A 19,527-nucleotide genomic window follows, 5' to 3' on the forward strand; every position below is an offset into this window, starting at 1 on the left:
TAAAGATCGATTCCATTAAATATCTGCTCAGCACACTGGCATTAACACAGGCCCAGCACACTGCCATTAAATAGCCATTATAATGTGTCATAAAAGCAAGGATTTACGTAAAACAAACACAATATTAATCCATCATTGTTCCTTTGAACGACCGCATTATAATTCAAGCCAAGCATGTATCTTTTGATGACACCCATAAATTACACTCAGTCAGTTGCTCCTTTCAGAAACAAGTCCAAGAAATGCCTTGGAGGGCCGTGGTGGATGATTGTGTTTTTCTTTCAAAGATATCTGAAGGAAAATTCAGAGCTCAGGATGTGTGCCACTGCATTTGAAGCCTCTTTGCTAAATGTGCCTGAAACATCTGATGCATTCAGAATGAAACTAAAGCGCTAGTTTGACTTTCACTGCTACAATGTTCTGTGTGCGTCATTTTAATTATTCAAAAAACACTGCAGAGTGTTTAGGAAATACTGCATTTGTTCCAACATGTGTTGATGAGGGACTTCTGAAAGGTTTAAATCAACTTCAAAAAGCATTTGTAACCCATTTCACTATCATAATGTGATGCATTTAAACAAGATACTCAACAAGAAAACAGTCGTTTACAATGTGACCAGATACGTATAAGGAAAAAACGGAGTTTAGCTGTCATTTTAACTATTAAGATTAGATTATTCTTATTAGATAAATTAGAAAATGAGATTAAACATGCAACTTAACAAGATTTAGGGCCCTATTTTAACGATCTAAGCGCATGGTCTAAAGCGCACGGCGCAAGTTCACTTAGGGCGTGTCCGAATCCACTTTTGCTAGTTTAACGACGGGAAAAATGGCACATGGTCTAAAAGGGTTGTCTCTATTCTCATAAAGAGTAATGGGTGTGTTTTGGGATTTACGTGGTTAAACGAATCAGAGTCTCATCTCCCATTCCCTTCAAATGCCAGTTGCGCTCGCGCCATGGCAGATTCGCTATTTACATGACGGAATTTGATAGTGGAAAGACCGAACCCGTCTCCAGAGCGCAAACGGATCTGCTCGTGCGCGAGGTAAAAGTGCGCAAGTAGACCATCTACGGGACAAGCCGGATTCCACCGTATCTATATGTACACAATAATAATCTTTTACATTGTAATCCTTTCATTTTTAATACTTGCCATGTTTGTGTGCTGCTGTGCATCCCTGTGTGTTTTAATAAGCAGAGTGTACGCACGTTGTGAACTCGCCTATAGGCGCACATTACTATAACATTAAATAACAAAAAAAAGATTGCGCCATTGACTTTAGACCAGGTTTCAGTTGGTCAATGGCGCAGTCTATTTCTGTTGCCTCAAAATAGCAACGCACCAACAATGCGCCAGAACACACCTCGTTTTCAGACCAGCTCGCCCATGGGCGCACAAATGGGCGCAAATATATTTGCTATTTAAACAACGTGGCGCAGGACGTGAAAATGATAACTGCGTCGGACTGAAACTAGCAAAAAACACTTGCGTCACGCTTGGCGCTGCATTGCGCCGGGTGCATAATAGGGCCCTTAAGCTTCAAGTTTATTTACTTTTCTCAGTGAAAATGAAATTTTACACAAAGTGAAAAAACAGCCAATCAAAACTTTGATGTGTAATATTACATTTTTATTGAATTTTATTTAAAGGTATAGTCTACCAAAAAAAAACAACTAATATATGAAGAGTTCAGATGCAAAAGCCTCTAAGTGCCATCTGAAATTTTCTTCTAGAATGATCATTTTTATCAAGCTCGTATATTTAAGTTCAGTAATTTCACTTAATTGCCATTTAAGTGAAATTACTGAACTTAAATATACAAGCTTGAGAAAAATTATCATTCTAGGAGAAATTTTCAGATGGCACTTAGAGGCTTTTGCATCTAAACTCTTCATATATATATATATATATATATATGTGTGTGTGTGTGTGTGTGTGTGTGTGTGTGTGTGTGTGTGTGTCATTTTTTATATTCACTTTTATGTTATTCAAAACAGGTATGAGTTTATTTCTTCTGCACAACACACAAAACATTTTTTTTGAAGGATGTTGCTAACCAAACAGTTTTGTTTGATATTGACTTTCATTGTATGGACAAAAAAATACAAATGGAGGTTAATGGAAACCGTTGGTTGCTTGCCAACATTTATACACTTTATGTTCCACAGAAGAACGTTTTGGAACAAAATGCATTGTTTCAAAGCAGCTTTACTGCAATACAAAAATAAAAGAGATGAAGGGAAAAGTCATAAAGTGCTTGTGTTGTGTTGTATCTAACCCCTATCATTTCATTTCAGAAAAAAAGGACATGTGATGTATCCGGTGGCCTTTACCTTGATGTTGTTCTCCGCAGAAATGAGGGAGGACTGCAGTTTGTGGGTTTTCTCCCTGCTCTCCCTGGCCTCCTCCTGCACTCTCTTCAGTTCACTGCGCAGCTTCCCCATAGTCTTCTGGAGCGCCGCTTCCTGCGCCTGGAACTCCTTCCTCAGCTCCGCCTCGGTCTTCTTCCAGGCCAGCAGGTTCTCTGCGGTCATCTGCTGCGTGCGCTTCATGGCCTCTAGTTCGCGTTCGTAGAAGGCCTGGGCTTTATTTAGCTTGGCCTCGTACTCCTCCACCAGACGCTTCTTGTCCTGTTTCAGTTCCTCAACCCTTTCGGTCAGTGAATCCACCTCCGCTTTATGAAGCTGTCCCAGTTTCTCCTGGTCTTTGCTGTAGTTGGCGTTCTGGCTTTGGTGTGAACGAAGCAGGTCTTGGACCTGTAAAAGCAACATTTATTTGAGATAAAGTAAAAAAAAAAAAAAAAAAAACACAACCGCAAAAACAGATAAACCATTGAGTAATTATTAACTTAATTAACACAAACGTAAAAAAAAAAATGCTAATAAATAATAATAATAATAATAATAATAAGACCATAGGTTTTACATTTCACTATGCAATTTTTTATCACATGACTGTAAAATATGAATTATTTGTGTTAAATACAGATTAAAAATCTATATTTGCTGAGCAACAGTGAATATAATGAGCATGTACACCGATTCAGCTGCGTTAATAACCGGTCCATAAAAGTCAGAAAACCTCACTTTAATGACATCACAGTGCTGCAGTGTTTCTAGCAGCAACATCAAGGTTCGATTCCCAGGAAACATGTATACCTATTTCTTAAAATTATGCATGAATGCATACATTTTAAGAACTTTTAGAAAAAGACATTTTAGCAACCAGTCACTAAACTTATTTTACAGACTAAGGGCCAGGTTTACTAAACAGGGCAAATTAGCGCAAGAGCCCATTTCCATAAAAGTGCAGATGGAAGTGGAAAGTTCTGCACGTGATCTACCGACGACAAGCAAATTAAAGAACACAGACGCAGCCGGATCATTTCCATAATGACCAACGTAATCTACCAAGAGCAGTGCAAATTAGAGTCTGGTTTAAGACATGCTTTTTAAGGCGTTAAATAATGGCGCAAACACCAGTAAATTGACTAGCGCAAACCTTTCATGATTCATTTAAATACTCTCCTCCCATAAATTTTGCATCTGAAAGGGACACTCTTACAAATGCATATGCAATAAGGTCAACCAAAAAAAAAAAAAAAAACCCTGTTCACGCCTATTCAGCGAAAGTTTTTCACTGCATGTCTAGTAAATCCTGACTGGCTTAGCGCTGGCGCAAGCTGTTAGTAAATCTGACACTAAGGCTGGAATGCTGCTTCACACTGCATCTACTCGGAGATTGAGTTGTTTTAGCTTGCATTTGGGAATGTAACATGCACCAACCATCTTCCCATAGTCATGTCAAGTCACTATTTATAGAGCGCTTTTTACAATACAGATTGTTTCAAAGCAGTTTTACAGAGATAAAAGGAAAATAATGCGACGAGAAAAAAATAGTGTCATAGTCCAGTCCAGCTTAAGCAAGTTCAGTGATGGTTCATTTTTGTTGTTAAAAAAAGTTATTAATTTAGTTCATTTTAGGGCTGTGCAACGATTAATCGCGATTAATCGCATCCAAAATAAAAGTCTGTGTTTACATAATATATGTGTGCGTACTCTGTATAATCATTTTGTATATATAAATATACACACATATGCATGTATATATTTAAGAAAAATGTGCATGCATATACTGCATATACCTGTATATTTATATTATATATACATATTTTATATATAAATGTTTTTATTTTACAGTGAAATACTACTATTTACAGTGTAGCCTACTTACAGAGTAGTTCTCCTATTTAAATTTTATTTAGCATTTTTTATATTGTTATTCAGTAATAATATTTATTTATTTATTTATTTATTATTATTATTATTTATTGATAGCCGTATTACCACTTATTTATTTATTATTATTACCTATATCATTTGGAATTGTTTTAAAATCACATTTTAAATCGAGGTCAGATTTATCAGAAAAACCACAATTAGATATTTTCCCCAAATTGCGCATCCCTAAGACAGACCTTTTTAAATGTAACCACAGGTAAAAAGCATTATAAACACTCCACACACCTCCTGCCGATGTGAGGAACGTAGCTCCTCGAGAGCCTGCCGTTTCTCCTGCTCAAACTGGGCCTGTAACTGTCCGAAGGAGCGGAGCTTCTCCTCGAAAGAGCGGCGCATGTCCTCCACCTCGCGGGACATGGTGACCACACGCTGCGTGTGCTGCGCCTCTGTGCACAGCTGCATGTCCTCCACCCGCTGACGGTACGTCTCGAACTCCGTCAGGGCCTGGCGCTTCATCCGCTCGTGCAGCTCCATGGACTCCTCCAGGGACTGAATGCGTCGCTTCAAGTCCATCTCGTCGCTGATCTTGCTCTTGTACTGCATGATCTTCTCCCGTGTTTCCGAGAGGATCTGCTGCACCTCTTCCTCGTGGGCCTCCTTCAGGGTCTGGATGGCCGCTTCGTGCTCGTCGTTCTTGGTGTTGAGGGCGTAGATCACCTAGAGAGGCGAGAAGATGGAAAACTGAGAGATCTACACTGGAAACCATAAATGAGACTCGAATAATGTGATCCAATCCAAAGTTAGATAGAATTGCAGTTGCATCATCTTCTAGAACATTCTAGGCAACAGAAACTGTGTTTGTTCATAGAAAGCAAGACGTCCATGACAGATTAAAAGGTTGAGGAAGTCTGTGCAGACCAAGCATTATGGCAAAGGTTAAGTAAGCACTGTTTTGCTGATCTAGAGCATTTGTGCTTAATGCATTACACATGTAAAGCCACACAAGGGACTGACACTTTAGCAAGCTTTCAATGACTGACCTTTAAGTCCAGAAGATTTATGTCCAGCTTAAATATGGAAAAATGTGACTATAAAAGCTTTTTCCATCATACATTTATAGGTTAATTCCTTATTTACAACAAAACTTTTCTGTCCCTTTCTAAACTTTTTCTGTAGTGGTTCTAAAGTGTACTTCAGACATCAAGTGACAAAAAGCTGCACATAATGTTACAAACATAAAAAAAATTGTGTATATATGCAAATATATATATATATTAGCATTACATAGGCTGTATAAAAAAAAAGAAGAAACAAAAGCTATTTTTATTGTGTCATATTTTCATTTACCTTGCATAGTTTTGTTCATGGTTTTTGAAGACCTGACACATTTCGCTGCTTCTACAAAGTTACAGATGAATTTGCACCAAAATACTGTAGATTGTAGTTGGATGCTCTATCTTTGACAGAAAAGGGTTTCTCCTCTTTCTAAAATAATACAAAAAGTTATTTTGCTATCCTATGCAATTATTAAATATAATTATATTGTTAGTTGCAATTTATCATTTTAATTATTTTGCAGCTTCCCGGTCTGTGACCCTATTAGAAAAGAAATGTGTCCCATTTTTGGGTTGCAACCAGCCAGCTGAGAGTACTAGTCCACAGAGATTAATTATTAAAAAGATTAATTATTTAGTTTTTTTTATAGCATGAATGTGTTGGCTAATGCATCATTTCTTTAAGAACGCTAATAACAAAGTCAAAACTGTACACAAAAACATTTTTCAGACATGTTTTAAATTTTTAATCCCCTCAATTACTCATGAGAGAGCATGAAAGTCTCCAAAAATGGGTCTGATATTGCCTTCACAAAATAAACATTTCGGGTTGCTCATGAACACTTATTATTTGTAATTTATTTTAAATAGTGTAAATGACAGAAACTAAATCTTACCTCATGAATATTAGGTCACACACAATTAATTTAACATGATCTTTTACTGTTTTGACAAGTATTACACAGAGATTGGGAGATAAATGAATTCCAACATACACCATTGTCAGTTCTGAGATTTTAAAATGCACATAAACAACATATTAAAAGCCCGAATAAACAGCTCCTATTTCTTCTCAGCCTTCCCCTGCTTGATTATTTGGAAACAAAGTGACCTTCGACTGCAATTCTCATGCTTTGTGTGTCCAGCTCCCACTTCATTTCCATAATTGTCTAGACATCTGATTAGGTGAGAGCAGTTCGGCCACCTGAAAGCGGCACAATAGAGTTATCTCCTTTACAAATCCTGCTCTGTGAGAAACTGTGACTCAGTCGAAGACGTATGTGCTTCTCTCATCACATCTATAGCAGACTCTCTCCCAGGATTGACCACGGAGGATTCCATTATTCTCCAGTTTTCTTTCACCACACAATTCACACAGTTCATTCTCTCAGCCAGACAAAATTGAGCTGATAAGGGCACCAGTGGACATAGAAGAAAAGGTGGTTTGGTTACTCTCTCAGTCAATGTCGATGCCTTGAGCCTATCCCAAGCGAAATGCAAAAACTAGCCATATCTGTTGTGTTATCTGCTCCTTTACTGTGTGAATGGGAAAATCTTTACAACCTGTTTAAGCGGTCTAATTAATAGACCTCCGATAAACCCAACGATAATAGGCCCGTTTTCTAATACCGTTTCAACTGCCTTACTGACTTGTGAAGCGTCATTTATGCATATTATCTAATAATAATGGGAAACACTTTACAATAAGTTTTCAATGCATTTTTAATTAGTCAACGCATTAGATAACAATGAACAGATTAAGAATAATATTTAAATGTTTGAATTATTATTTTATATTTTATTTAAATGTAGGTTAAAGGTGAAGTATGTCGATTCTGCGACACTAGTCTAGTGGCACCTATAGTGGAATTATTAAACAAACTTGCAAAAGCCCTTTTTGCGTATCGTGCCTCCCCCAACTCAAACATCACAAATGCAGCTCTTACGGGTGCTTGTGAAGGCATGCCTCAACAGGTAAATGTAGGCTACTTTCAAAAAAAGGTCCAACATATTAGGAATACTTTTAGCTGTGTTTCTATGTGTCATGAGAAAGCAACTTCTTAAGCTAACATTCACTTCACTTAGAATAAACCCATTCAACGTATCTGCACTGGGCGCATTATGACGTGTCAATTGTTTGAGGCGGTCTACACTGGACCCATCAAAATAAACATTATAAACTGGTACATATTTGTCTTTCTGAATGGGCGCATGATGATGCCTTATGGTAACTGTAACTAAAGTTGTACATCTTATCCAATGTAGCACGCCAGTCGTGGTCCCATACCAGGTAAACACCCTCTGGCTCCGCAAGCTACAGTAGCCTCGCCCCAAACTCACAGTTTTGGTTGAGCTGGAAAGAGATTGACAGATCTGAGCGAGAAATGTGTTTTGAAGGAGGAGTGGCTTTACAGATGCTCTAAAGGGAGGATGGGATCTCATGCTCTCAAAGCTAACTTGCTATTGCTAGCCTCTCCGAAATTGCTTACACTAACGTTAAGTGTTACCAAATAATGAATTTGCATAAAACAAACTATGAAGTGTGAGTTATTAGTTTGCACTGGTTGAGTAAAAGCTTCTTAAATGTTGTTGCTTTCCACCATCTTTCATATAGACAGAATTTAGGTATCACTGAGAAATCATTATATGTTGATTTGCTGCTCTAGCAACATTCTTATTATAATCAATGTAGAAAAAATATTTGCATGATTCTTTGATGAACAGAAAGTAAAAGAATAAAATAATGTAGTGCATCCTTGCTGAATACAAGTAATAATTTCTTTTTTTTTAAAACTGACTCCAAATTATTGAACAGTATTGTAACTCATAGTTATGATATTTTTGACTCCCCTTTTAAGGGAATGCAAATATATTTCTATGAAGGACAATTCATAATGTATCCCCCTGTAGAACCCCCTAGCAGAACCTTTCATGAGAGGACGTGTAAAGAATAACACTAGACACCTATCTGTGCAACAGTCAACAGTGAAAGGCAAAACACCGTCCTGAGAGGTTGCTCATGAAATGAAAGTGGCAGCCATCCTGTATAGAACTATATTAAAAATTCAGTAGGCAGCCAGAGTGCCAGCATTCATTTTAAATCTCAGAATGTCCTGGAAGTTATACACTCGACCTGATGCACACTGACTGACAGTGAAAAAATACAGCTGGAACGCTCTAGCTATTCCTCTTGCAAAGAGAGTAAATTTGACTGATTTTTGGACTATTAAGTCTAGTCATATTTCTCTGAAAATGTTCAATTGGTACATTCCAGTACAGTGCTAAAGTTGATACTATGCTGTAAATAAAAGCCAACGCCATGAGCTCTGTGCGTATAGCAAATCGAGTGAGCTAGCCGTCTAGACAAGATTTAAAGACATCATTACGCTTCCGACCTGGCGTCTCTTCTGAACAATTTTTGACTAGGTTCATCTATTCAAAAGTTGACTAGATTATACTTGATTTGTGTTTTGAATTGAGTTCTGACAAACAGTTGAGCTAGCATAGTTAGAAATGTTTGCATCACATAAAATACAAGATTGTTTTTAACGCCTGCCTATGTAGATAATAGCCATCAAGGCAGCTCTCAATGTTTTAGCACAGCCTTTGTAATGGGGTTTCACACAATTATTGGTCTTTTTTGATTTGCCACATTGGCTTAATCTTTAGTCCAGTAAATTTGGCAGTCAATGAGTTTTCGGCCCACTCAGAACTGGAATATGCGAAAACCCATTAACTCCCACAACACTGGGAAGTCTTAATCACTTTGTACTTGAATCTAAAAGTCATTACAACTGTTCCAACATCAGTCAACAAGACCAAGACCATGATAATGATAATTACAGTCATTTGCAATGGTGCAGAGTGAATACCATATTGTTCAGTGTATAAAGGCTGTCTGTAAATTGGTCCAGATCACTTTTGGGTGACAAAGGGTTATTGTGTGGCTTCAATCACAGTCTGTTTCACAAGATGTGGCTCGGTTGGAGATTAAAACTGGTCTATAATGTGCAATGAGAGCTTTCCTCACAGCTATCGACTTGGCTTCAAGCTTCAGCCTGTTATATATAAAATATTCAGTGTTTTAAAGAATGATGGACCATAAAAAATAAACATATATATCCATTCACTCCAGCTCTTATAGATTCTGCATTCTCTGGCACACGGGATCGGATTGTAATTGGCAGGCTTATGAATATTCATTAAGTGAGGAAATGGGTTATAATGAAGTTGGAAGATAGTGCTAATCAGTGTAATTATATGCATGGTATCCACTAAACTGCAAGGCACACCTTCAACGAAGAGGTAATTAAAGTAGTTGCAAAAGAACAGTTTGCTCTAGCAGGAAAAACTTAGAGACAAAAACAACTTGGTGCAGACGACTTCCCTCTATACTGTGTGCATTAATCATGATTAAAAGGCTCATGAAGGGTTTTGTAGCTCTAATTTCTTGCTACGTAAAGGGGCACTGGCTGCAGAGAACCTGGAGGTGTAAATACATTTATGTTTGGTCCCTTTGGTTTCATAGCAAAGAGTTTCTTAAATTTTCACAAATGTCAACTTCCTTTTCATTATGCAAAAGGTGAGAGGGAGTTTAATTTCTGAAAGTGTATAGGCCTAGGCTAGTTGAACAAACACCCAGCTTCGGCTCCTGAGATTTTGGAAGGTCTTCCAATCATTAGTCATGACTCATGAGGATAAGACTATATTACTTGTTCTATCGTTCAAAAGTTTGTGGTCAGTACATTTTTTAATGAAAGAAATAACTTTCATTCAGCAAGTAAGCATTATATTGATCAAAAGTGACAGTAAAGACATTTATAATGTTACAAAATATTTCTATTTGAAATAAATGCTGTTCTTTTTTCTTAGAAAAACATATTAGAATGATTTCTGAAGGATCATGTGATACTGAAGACTGCTGTAATGATGCTGAAAATTCAGCTTTGCCATCGCATGAATAACTTACTTTTTAATATATATATATATATATATATATATATATATATATATACACACACACATATACACACACACATATACACACACACATATACATATACATATACATATACACACACTCACCTAAAGGATTATTAGGAACACCTGTTCAATTTCAAAGCATTTGCAGCAAAGCATTTGTGAAGCCACAACACGCACAACCTTGAGGCGGATGGGCTACAACAGCAGAAGACCCCACCGGGTACCATCATCTCCACTACAAATAGGAAAAAGAGGCTACAATTTGCACGAGCTCACCAAAATTGGACAGTTGAAGACTGGAAAAATGTTGCCTGGTCTGACGAGTCTCGATTTCTGTTGAGACATTCAGATGGTAGAGTCAGAATTTGGCGTAAACAGAATGAGAACATGGATCCATCATGCCTTGTTACCACTGTGCAGGCTGGTGGTGGTGGTGTAATGGTGTGGGGGATGTTTTAGGCCCCTTAGTGCCAATTGGGCATCGTTTAAATGCCACGGCCTACCTGAGCATTGTTTCTGACCATGTCCATCCCTTTATGACCACCATGTACCCATCCTCTGATGGCTACTTCCAGCAGGATAATGCACCATGTCACAAAGCTTGAATCATTTCGTTTCTTTGGTTTGGAATCATTGGTTTCTTGAACATGACCCAGAATCAGAATCAGAATCAGAAAGAGCTTTATTGCCAAGTATGCTTGCGCATACGAGGAATTTGTCTTGGTGACAGTAGCTTCCAGTACACATACAATATAAAGTGACAAGACAAGTGACAAGTAACATAGGTATAAATAAAAAAAATAGAAAAAATAAAAATAAAATAAAAATAAAAGATTATAAATTATAAATATATATAAAGTTATAAGGTGCTATAATGAAATGTCTGAGGGAAGTATTGCACATGTTTGTTCCACAGTAGGGGAACATTTAAGTGTTCATGAGGTAGATGGCCTGGGGAAAGAAACTTTTCCTGTGTCTGGTTGTTTTTGTGCTCGGTGCTCTGTAGCGTCGACCAGACGGTAACAGTTCAAACAGAAAGTGTGCTGGGTGTGACGGGTCCAGAGTGATTTTGCGAGCCCTTTTACTCACTCTGGATGAGTGCAGTACTTTGAGTGTGGGAAGGGTAGTGCCAGTGATTCGCTCAGCAGTCCGAACTATCCGCTGTAGTCTACGGAGGTCGGTTTTGGTAGCAGAGCCAAACCAGACGGTGATGGAAGTGCAGAGGATGGACTGGATGACAGCTGAGTAGAACTGTACGAGCAGCTCCTGTGGCAGGTTGAATCTCCTCAGCTGACGCAGGAAGTACAGTCTCTGTTGGGCTTTCTTCACAATAGAGTCTATGTGAGTGTCCCACTTCAGATCCTGAGAGATGGTGGTGCCCAGGAACCTGAATGACTCTACTGCAGTCACAGTGCTGTCCATGATGGTGAGTGAAGGGAGTGCAGGGGGGTTTCTCCTGAAGTCCACGATCATCTCCACTGTTTTGAGCGTGTTCAGCTCCAGGTTGTTATAACTGCACCAAAGAGCCAGCTGCTCCACCTCCTGTCTGTACGCAGACTCGTCACCGTTCCGGATGAGTCCGATAACAGTAGTGTCGTCCGCAAACTTCAGGAGCTTGACAGAGGTGTCTTTAGAGGTGCAGTCATTTGTGTACAGGGAGAAGAGCAGTGGTGAGAGAACACATCCCTGTGGAGCACCGGTGCTGATGGTGCGGCTGTCGGACGTGATTTTGCCCATTCTGACTAGCTGTTGTCTGTCTGTCAGAAAGATGGTGATCCATTGACAGATGGAGCTAGGGACAGAGAGCTGGGTCAGTTTGGTCTGGAGCAGTGATGGGACGATGGTGTTGAAGGCAGAACTAAAGTCCACGAACAGAATCCTTGCATAGGTCCCTGGTTTGTCCAGATGTTGTAGGGTGTAATGCAGTCCCATATTGACCACATCATCCACAGACCGGTTTGCTCTGTAGGCAAACTGCAGGGGGTCCAGCAAGGGTCCAGTGATGTCCTTCAGATATGCTAACACCAGTCTTTCGAATGACTTCATGGCCACAGATGTTAAGGCAACAGGTCTGTAGTCATTGAGTCCTGTGATCTTTGGTTTCTTCGGGATTGGGATGATGGTGGAGCGTTTAAAGCAGAGAGGGACTTTGCACTGCTCCAGTGATCTGTTGAAGATCAGTGAGAAGATAGAGGCCAGCTGGTCAGCGCAGGTTTTCAGACAGGCTGGTGAAACACCGTCTGGGCCTGGTGCTTTCCTTCTCTTCTGTTTCCTGAAGATCTGACGCACATTATCCTCACTGATCTGAAGTGCAGGGGGGGAGGGGAGGGGGATGGCTGGAGGTGTTGATGGCTGTGTAGAGAGATGGTCAGGGCGGGTATGGGGTGTCTGATCGGGGGTCTCAAATCTACAGTAAAAGACATTCAGCTCGTTCGCAAGATGCTTGTTGCTGTCGATGCTGGGGGATGGTGTCTTGTAGTTGGTAATGTCTTTCAGGCCTTTCCACACTGATGCAGGGTCGTTGGAGGAAAACTGGTTTTCCAGCTTTTTGGCATAGCTCTTCTTAGCCACTTCAATCTCCTTTGTCAATGTGTTCAATGTGACAATGAGTTCACTGTACTAAAATGGCCCCCACAGTCCCCAGATCTCAACCCAATAGAGCATCATTGGGATGTGATGGAACGGGAGCTTCGTGCCCTGGATGTGCATCCCACAAATCTCCATCCTGCTATCCTATGCTATCCTATCAATAAGGGCCAACATTTCTAAAGAATGCTTTCAGCACCTTGTTGAATCAATGTCACGTATAATTAAGGCAGTTCTGAAGGCGAAAGGGGGTCAAACACAGTATTAGTATGGTGTTCCTAATAATCCTTTAGGTGAGTGTATATATATATATATATATATATATATATATATATATATATATATATATATATATTTTTTTTTTTTTTTTTTTTTTTTTTTTACAGTTATTTTACATTTTAATCATATATTTTACAGTATATCTTACTCAATTATATATTACCATAATCTAAGTATGGAAAACATCTCTCAATGATTTCTCTCTTTCATTTGCATGTGAGCATATGGAGAGATTCTGACACATTATCAGGATGCTTACAGTATGTGCATCACAGTCACGCTTGAGAGCAGCTTCACCAAAACAAGCAGGATAAGGCAGGGTACAATCCTTAGGGAAAATCATGTTTTTTCTAGTCTCAGAGTGTATGACGAACGATTGAATTTTTTTATTGAATAGGGGAAAATATGACTAATCTACAGTATGAATGCAGAAATAGAAGAGATGGATGGCTGTGATTAAATACGCCTGCCCGGATGAAAATATTTCTACGCTATGAAACTCAGAATATCTTTGCCAATTACAGTGTTGTTTCACACATTCAATGAAGGGGTCATACAACAAGGTCTCAAGCTACACATTCTTTGCCACCGGCATTGAAAAATAAGCTCCCTTTAAATTGTATGTGCTGCCTTTGCCTTCGGTGCAACAGCCAATAGCGAAAGCTGTCAGGACTGTTTACAGAGCCAGTTCAAAATCAATTCTACAGGGTGTGAGAATGCTGTGACTACATCTCTGCAACACTTGTGGAATCTCAGAAGAAAAACTCTTCTCAAGTCTGATCCCCAAAAGTTTAAAAGGATCTCCAAAAGATACGCTGCATTTTATTTTGAAAGTCTAAAAAATGCCCACTAGAATTGAACCAATGCCATGCAGTCTAAAAAGTTTGCTAATCTACTTCATCTCATTACTGAATCTATACAACAATCTCAAAAAGCTATATTTTAAGTTTTTTTTATGTTATTGAAAAAAGTATCTTATGCTCACCATTACAGTAAAAACCATTACAATTTAAAACAACTGTTTTCCGTTTAAATATATTTTTAATGTAATTTATTCTTGTGATGTCAAAGTTGAATTTTCAGCATCGTTGCTCCAGTCTTCAGTGTCACATTATCCTTCAGAAATCATTCTTCTATGCTGATTTGCTGCTCAAGAAACATTTCTGATTGTTATCAGTTGTGCTGCCTAATATTTTTGTGAAACATAACATCTAACATTTTATTTTAAGGTTCTTTGTTAATAAAAAGTTCAAAAGAACAGCATTTATTTGAAATAGAAACCTATTGTAACATTATAAATGTCTTTACTGTTACTTTTCATGAATGTTAAAGTGCCAATTTTTTCCAAAAAATATGACTGACCACAAACATTTATACATACTGAATGTATTGTATGATCCCTGGCAATTCTCCTTAACAATGCCTACTGGTACTGTCAACTTAACTTTGTTAAACTGAACAAGAATGTTTTCAAACAGAACCCAGACAGTGTTTGAACGGAGCATTTCGGTTTTACTGGATGGGTTGTTGCCAATTCTGTGAAGCACGGCGGCTATCCATTTCAAGTGTTTATTTTATCCTACACTTTCCTCAGAATCTCAGCTCAACATGAAAATTCACACTTCAGTTTAACTGTACTTAATGGCTGCTTTCTAGGGCAATAAAGTTAAGAGCCAAATAAAACTCCTCAAACCATTTAGAGTATCTTTAAGATTCAAAAGTTACTCTACCACAACGTAAAAGCAGATTAATGGTACAAATGCTGGAGGAGGTTCATTAGCTTATGTTTAAATCTGATGTGTGCTCTAAGAACAATCAGAACACAAAGCCAATGATCCACTTTTAAGATAACACTTGCCTTCTCTGCTCATTTTTTCTTTGAGGGAGGAAAAGGGGTCAATATGCAGTTGGAATAACAAATGGATTGTGTTATACTTGTATGGAAAATAGGGTCACTTCAAAGTTTCCAAGCTGTTATCTAGAGAGACAAAAGCTTTCTGCACAACAGCCCATTTGGTTCATGCCACTCCTGAGGACAAAAGGATATAGTGTTTAGAGAGGGTGGCAGTGCTTGTTCAATGCCCTGGAAAGTTTGCTGCACCAAGCAGCTTTGGGTTAAGCTAACGCAGGCACCGAAGTTCCAGATATTGGCAGAGTCTATACTGTGAATATCAATGGGATTCTTGAGCAAGATAATAAATCAAAAATACATGGCTATTTGAAAGCAAGTCAGGAATAGACATGAGACTACAGTAGATTCAATAATCAGCAACCCAATGGCCCAGGTTATGGAATCATTTACACCTCAAAGTAAATGCAACTTTATTTCTTGTAAATACTGTATATCTACCAATTTTGACTTAATATCTCACAAATTCTTAATTAATTTGATCTCACAATGTAATTTATATATTTCAAAGTGACTGTTTCTCATAAATGTGAATGTGTATCTTGCTAATTTACTTTTTTTATCTTGACTAGTGCCTTTGTAACTCACAGTATGACTTTTTTTACTTTAAGGCAAAACATGATTCATGTAGAGTCTGGGGCTGGAAAACCGTAGGCTGAGATGCCTCCTACCTGAGCTGTCATTGTCCTTAGTTTTTTCATGGTTCTTATATATCTTCTCCACTTCTTCACCACCAATCAAACCACAGATTCCAGAAGGTATTATGCAATACTACTGACACCATTCCTCTAGAGAGTGAAGATTACAGCAACTAATTAGTCTAAGTTCCACAATCTAAGCAAAAAAAAAAGCACCACCTGGTGAATAAGGAAAAGGAAAAAGCAAGTGCAATGTGAGGAAAAGGAGCCATCGAAAGTTTCCTTCTATGAAAAAGCAAAATACTAAATCAGGGCATAAGAGAAGTTCAAGCAAGCCAACTCTGACAGCTGAGCAAGTGGGGTCAGAGCTTTGATGGGCAGTTACGACAAAAAAAAAAAAGAAAGAAATCAAGGCGAAAAGACCTATTTGCAGGCTGAGATTTACACCCGGTGGAATTTAAACCTGCAGGAGATGTTTTAAATCAGACTTCAGAGCACTTAAAAATCCACATCTCCATCTCAAAAACGCTTTCTGAGAACTAGTGAGCCGTTGCAGCTCACATCACAGGCATAACTTTGTGAGCCTGAAACTCGGATATGGGTTTGAAAAAATGAGAAAAATCTTCACTGTTCAATGTATGGCTCCCTAGTGGGGTTGTGCATCATGTAGAATTTAATTAATATTGAATAAAATTGAGGTATAGCAAACAGGATGTAAAATTGCATTTTGAACGTGTATGATTTGTATTTGAAATGTAAAATGTACAACTGAAAATTCAAACAAATTCAAATAACTATTTGTTTTGGATGTTGGCTAGATAGACAGACAGACAGATAGAATGATAAAACAAAAGAATAAAAGAACAACAGACAGACAGACAGACAGACAGATATATTTCCCAGAATACACTGCCTGTGTTGATTTTTTTTTATTGCAATTCAGTAAACTCCTCTTCCTGTAAATCTAATTACAATTCAACTCCTGTGTGCCAAATCACATTCACATGAATGGGAGCCATTTTTTATGCCTGAATTATGCATAAACCCGTTTCCCTACCATAGGTCTTTGATTAGAAATAAATCAATCCCAAGAATCTCAGCCTGTCTGTGGGGATTCAACTTCATCCCTTTAACTTCCTGATAGGACGTTCTATAAATAAAGATATTCCAAGTCACTCGAATAGTGTTGAAAAAAGTTAAAAAGCCTTTATTTCATCATGGCTTTATCATTTAAAAACTGACGACAAGTACACATTTATTTGTTCCATAGAGACTGGTAACACCTGGATAAGACTGGCTTGATGGATCAGATGTTATTTGAATTCTCCACTGACTACAAAACCATCCCGCCAATCTGTATTTGAGAGGAAGCTCAAGGCAATGCATGTGGACACCAGCAAAAACTTCCACATTTTGATTCTACCCCAACAAGTATGCCTACATAGCAGTTGGTTAACACTACAACACGGAGAAGGTGTTGAGTAGCCCAGAGGTACCCAAGGGAACAGTTCACAACACAGCCATGCTGTGAAAGAAAGGCCAGAGCAGACTGAACTGTCTGACGTGGCTCAGATCTCTCAGTGCAGCAAGCTGTTAGCGATGTGTAATGGCTTCTTTTTCAATGCTGTCATCTGCTAAGGGAACAATAGCAGTTCAGATGATTCCAAAGGCCCGAACAAACCAATCAGGAAGGCCACCTTTGGTACCGCACCCACTTTGAACTCACTGGAGACAAAGCAGGGAACAGGACGGTGGCCAAATTGGAGTCCATAATGAACAGTGTGGCATCTTAGAGGACCTTTAGCCAGGGTTTATTCCAGCATGGTGCTCTAAGAAGCGCTACTGGGGATTCTTCTTGCCTGGTGCCAACAGGCTGTATAATGCCATCTGTCCACCTGCACGGTCCCACTGGCAATGAGGAGGAATGACATTGGACAAGGTTACTTTCTTCAATTCACTGACCCAATAACGATTTCATACTTTTTGCTTAGCAATTATTGTATTACACTGGCTGACAGCACTGTATATAGTGAGAATTCAAGAATGTCTACCAATCTATCTACAGATAAGGCTGGGTAAAAATTAAGATCTTTCCAATTCTTAAAGCCCCATGATCGATCTTGTACTCTATGCCAATATTTCGTGCCTGGCTGAATCAAACCATTTTTTACCTGAACTTGCAGTAGCAAATGCATGTGATGAGATAAAAAGGACATGTACTGCAAAATGATTACTTAATAACTCTATTACCCTGTCCTTCTGGGACGCAAGCAATGACATGAGTCATTTGTTCATGAACAGTAGTCAGGACTACATTGGCCATCAGTTGTCTGATTCATGAAGAAATTATGCTTATGAACCAGGTCTTTTTAGTGAATCAATGCACAGGCTATAGCAAAAACAGTGTGGTCTGATTTGTGCCAATTTATGCAAATGACTCTTATGAACCGGTTCCTTTAAAAAATATATATTATTTCGTTTTATTTAATGGACAATCTAAGTAGCTGACCAGGTTTGTATTTTACTGTAACTTTTATCCTGTATATAAAAGTGTGACAATTAAAATATTTTGTTAATCTTTGAGTGAATCAAAAAACATAGTGCAACCAGTGTAGCCCAATTCACATACAAATTATTCCTTTGATTTGGTCTTTTTTTTTAAATGGTCGAATTAAAAAAGACTCGCAAACTCAAGAGTTTTCATTTGACTCATTCAGAGCATTTACTGAATCAATATCTATTTATCATCACTTCCATTGATGGGATATTTTATTGGATGGATGAATTATAATAGAGAATTTCTTTTAAATAAATGTGAATTGAACCCCAGTCCTATCAGATTTACCAAAAACAATTTGATTATTGATATCGGTCTTGTCACTGCAGGAATCCTTGCTCTTTTTGCTCTCAAGAGGAGAAAAACTTTGTATCCAAAGATGTATGTGGCAATGACAGCCTGGCAAACCAAGCACAAAATGATGACACATATTTGCTCTGGTGCCTCCCAAAGCCCAGAACAATCTGAAATGCAGGAGGTATGAAGGCCACGTCCCAAAGTACAGCAACAGGTGCATCTCCAGTCCTATCCATCTGTTTGCCAGCCATGTCTCTCTCTAAACCCCCAGGACTCGCAAATGACTGAATCTCATTACAAAACCCTGAAAACACGGTGAATGGAAGAGACACAGAATCATTTTAGCGATTAAACTGGACTATAAATTTCATGAACCAGTCACAAAGTTATACGGTTATTTCACAACATCTTTGGGCGTTTGATTGGAACATTGATGTTTAAAATAGATTCAATCTTTCATGGTTTATGAGCTATAATAGAGGACACAGTCTCAGTGTTCATTCAAAGGAAAAACCTGACCGGGTAGTTATATTAACTCAGTTATAGGAACTTGCCATTAGGGTGATCCCCTGAGAACTAAATGCTACCCTATAGGGCCATTCCTGGTTGCATTCGCACCACCAGTAAGAACTCTGAAGTGACGTAAGCCGACCAACATCGACATCATTTACAGTAAGTGCGTTCCACAATGTCAAAAACTCCATAGAGTAAAGGTTGAGAAGAGCCTGGACTTCGGCATCGGTCCATCCATCGCTGTTTTCCATGTTCGTGGAGTATGTAAACTGTTTATTTACATGGCTTTTAAAAAAAGGTGGGTGCCGGTGTTTCGTATGACATGCGTTCAGCCATTCAACATACACTTATGTCATGGGTAGTTCATATTGTGCTGGGTTACACCCAACTCTGAAGTCGGAGCTAATTTAGTCCCTCCCAAAAGGTGTTCCTAGAGCTAAAAACGTTCCTAGATCCTGTGCTCC

General features: G+C 38.5%; 1 protein-coding gene across 4 annotated transcripts in view; it reads right to left on the reverse strand.

Annotated features, from left to right (window-relative positions):
• The window catches only part of fam184ab (family with sequence similarity 184 member Ab), a 134,940-nt gene that overhangs the window by 91,082 nt on the left and 24,331 nt on the right, over nt 1-19,527 (reverse strand). For all 4 annotated transcript variants that reach the window (XM_082148186.1, XM_082148185.1, XM_082148188.1 and 1 more), the window contains exons 2-3: nt 4,532-4,963; nt 2,339-2,761 (exon numbers count right to left, since the gene is read on the reverse strand). In XM_082148186.1, the coding sequence (XP_082004312.1) occupies nt 2,339-2,761; nt 4,532-4,963 (855 nt within the window). The remainder of the gene's footprint in view (nt 1-2,338; nt 2,762-4,531; nt 4,964-19,527) is intronic.

This window comes from Leuciscus leuciscus (genome assembly GCF_965113295.1).
Source record: "Leuciscus leuciscus genome assembly, chromosome: 19".
NCBI lineage: Eukaryota > Metazoa > Chordata > Actinopteri > Cypriniformes > Leuciscidae > Leuciscus > Leuciscus leuciscus.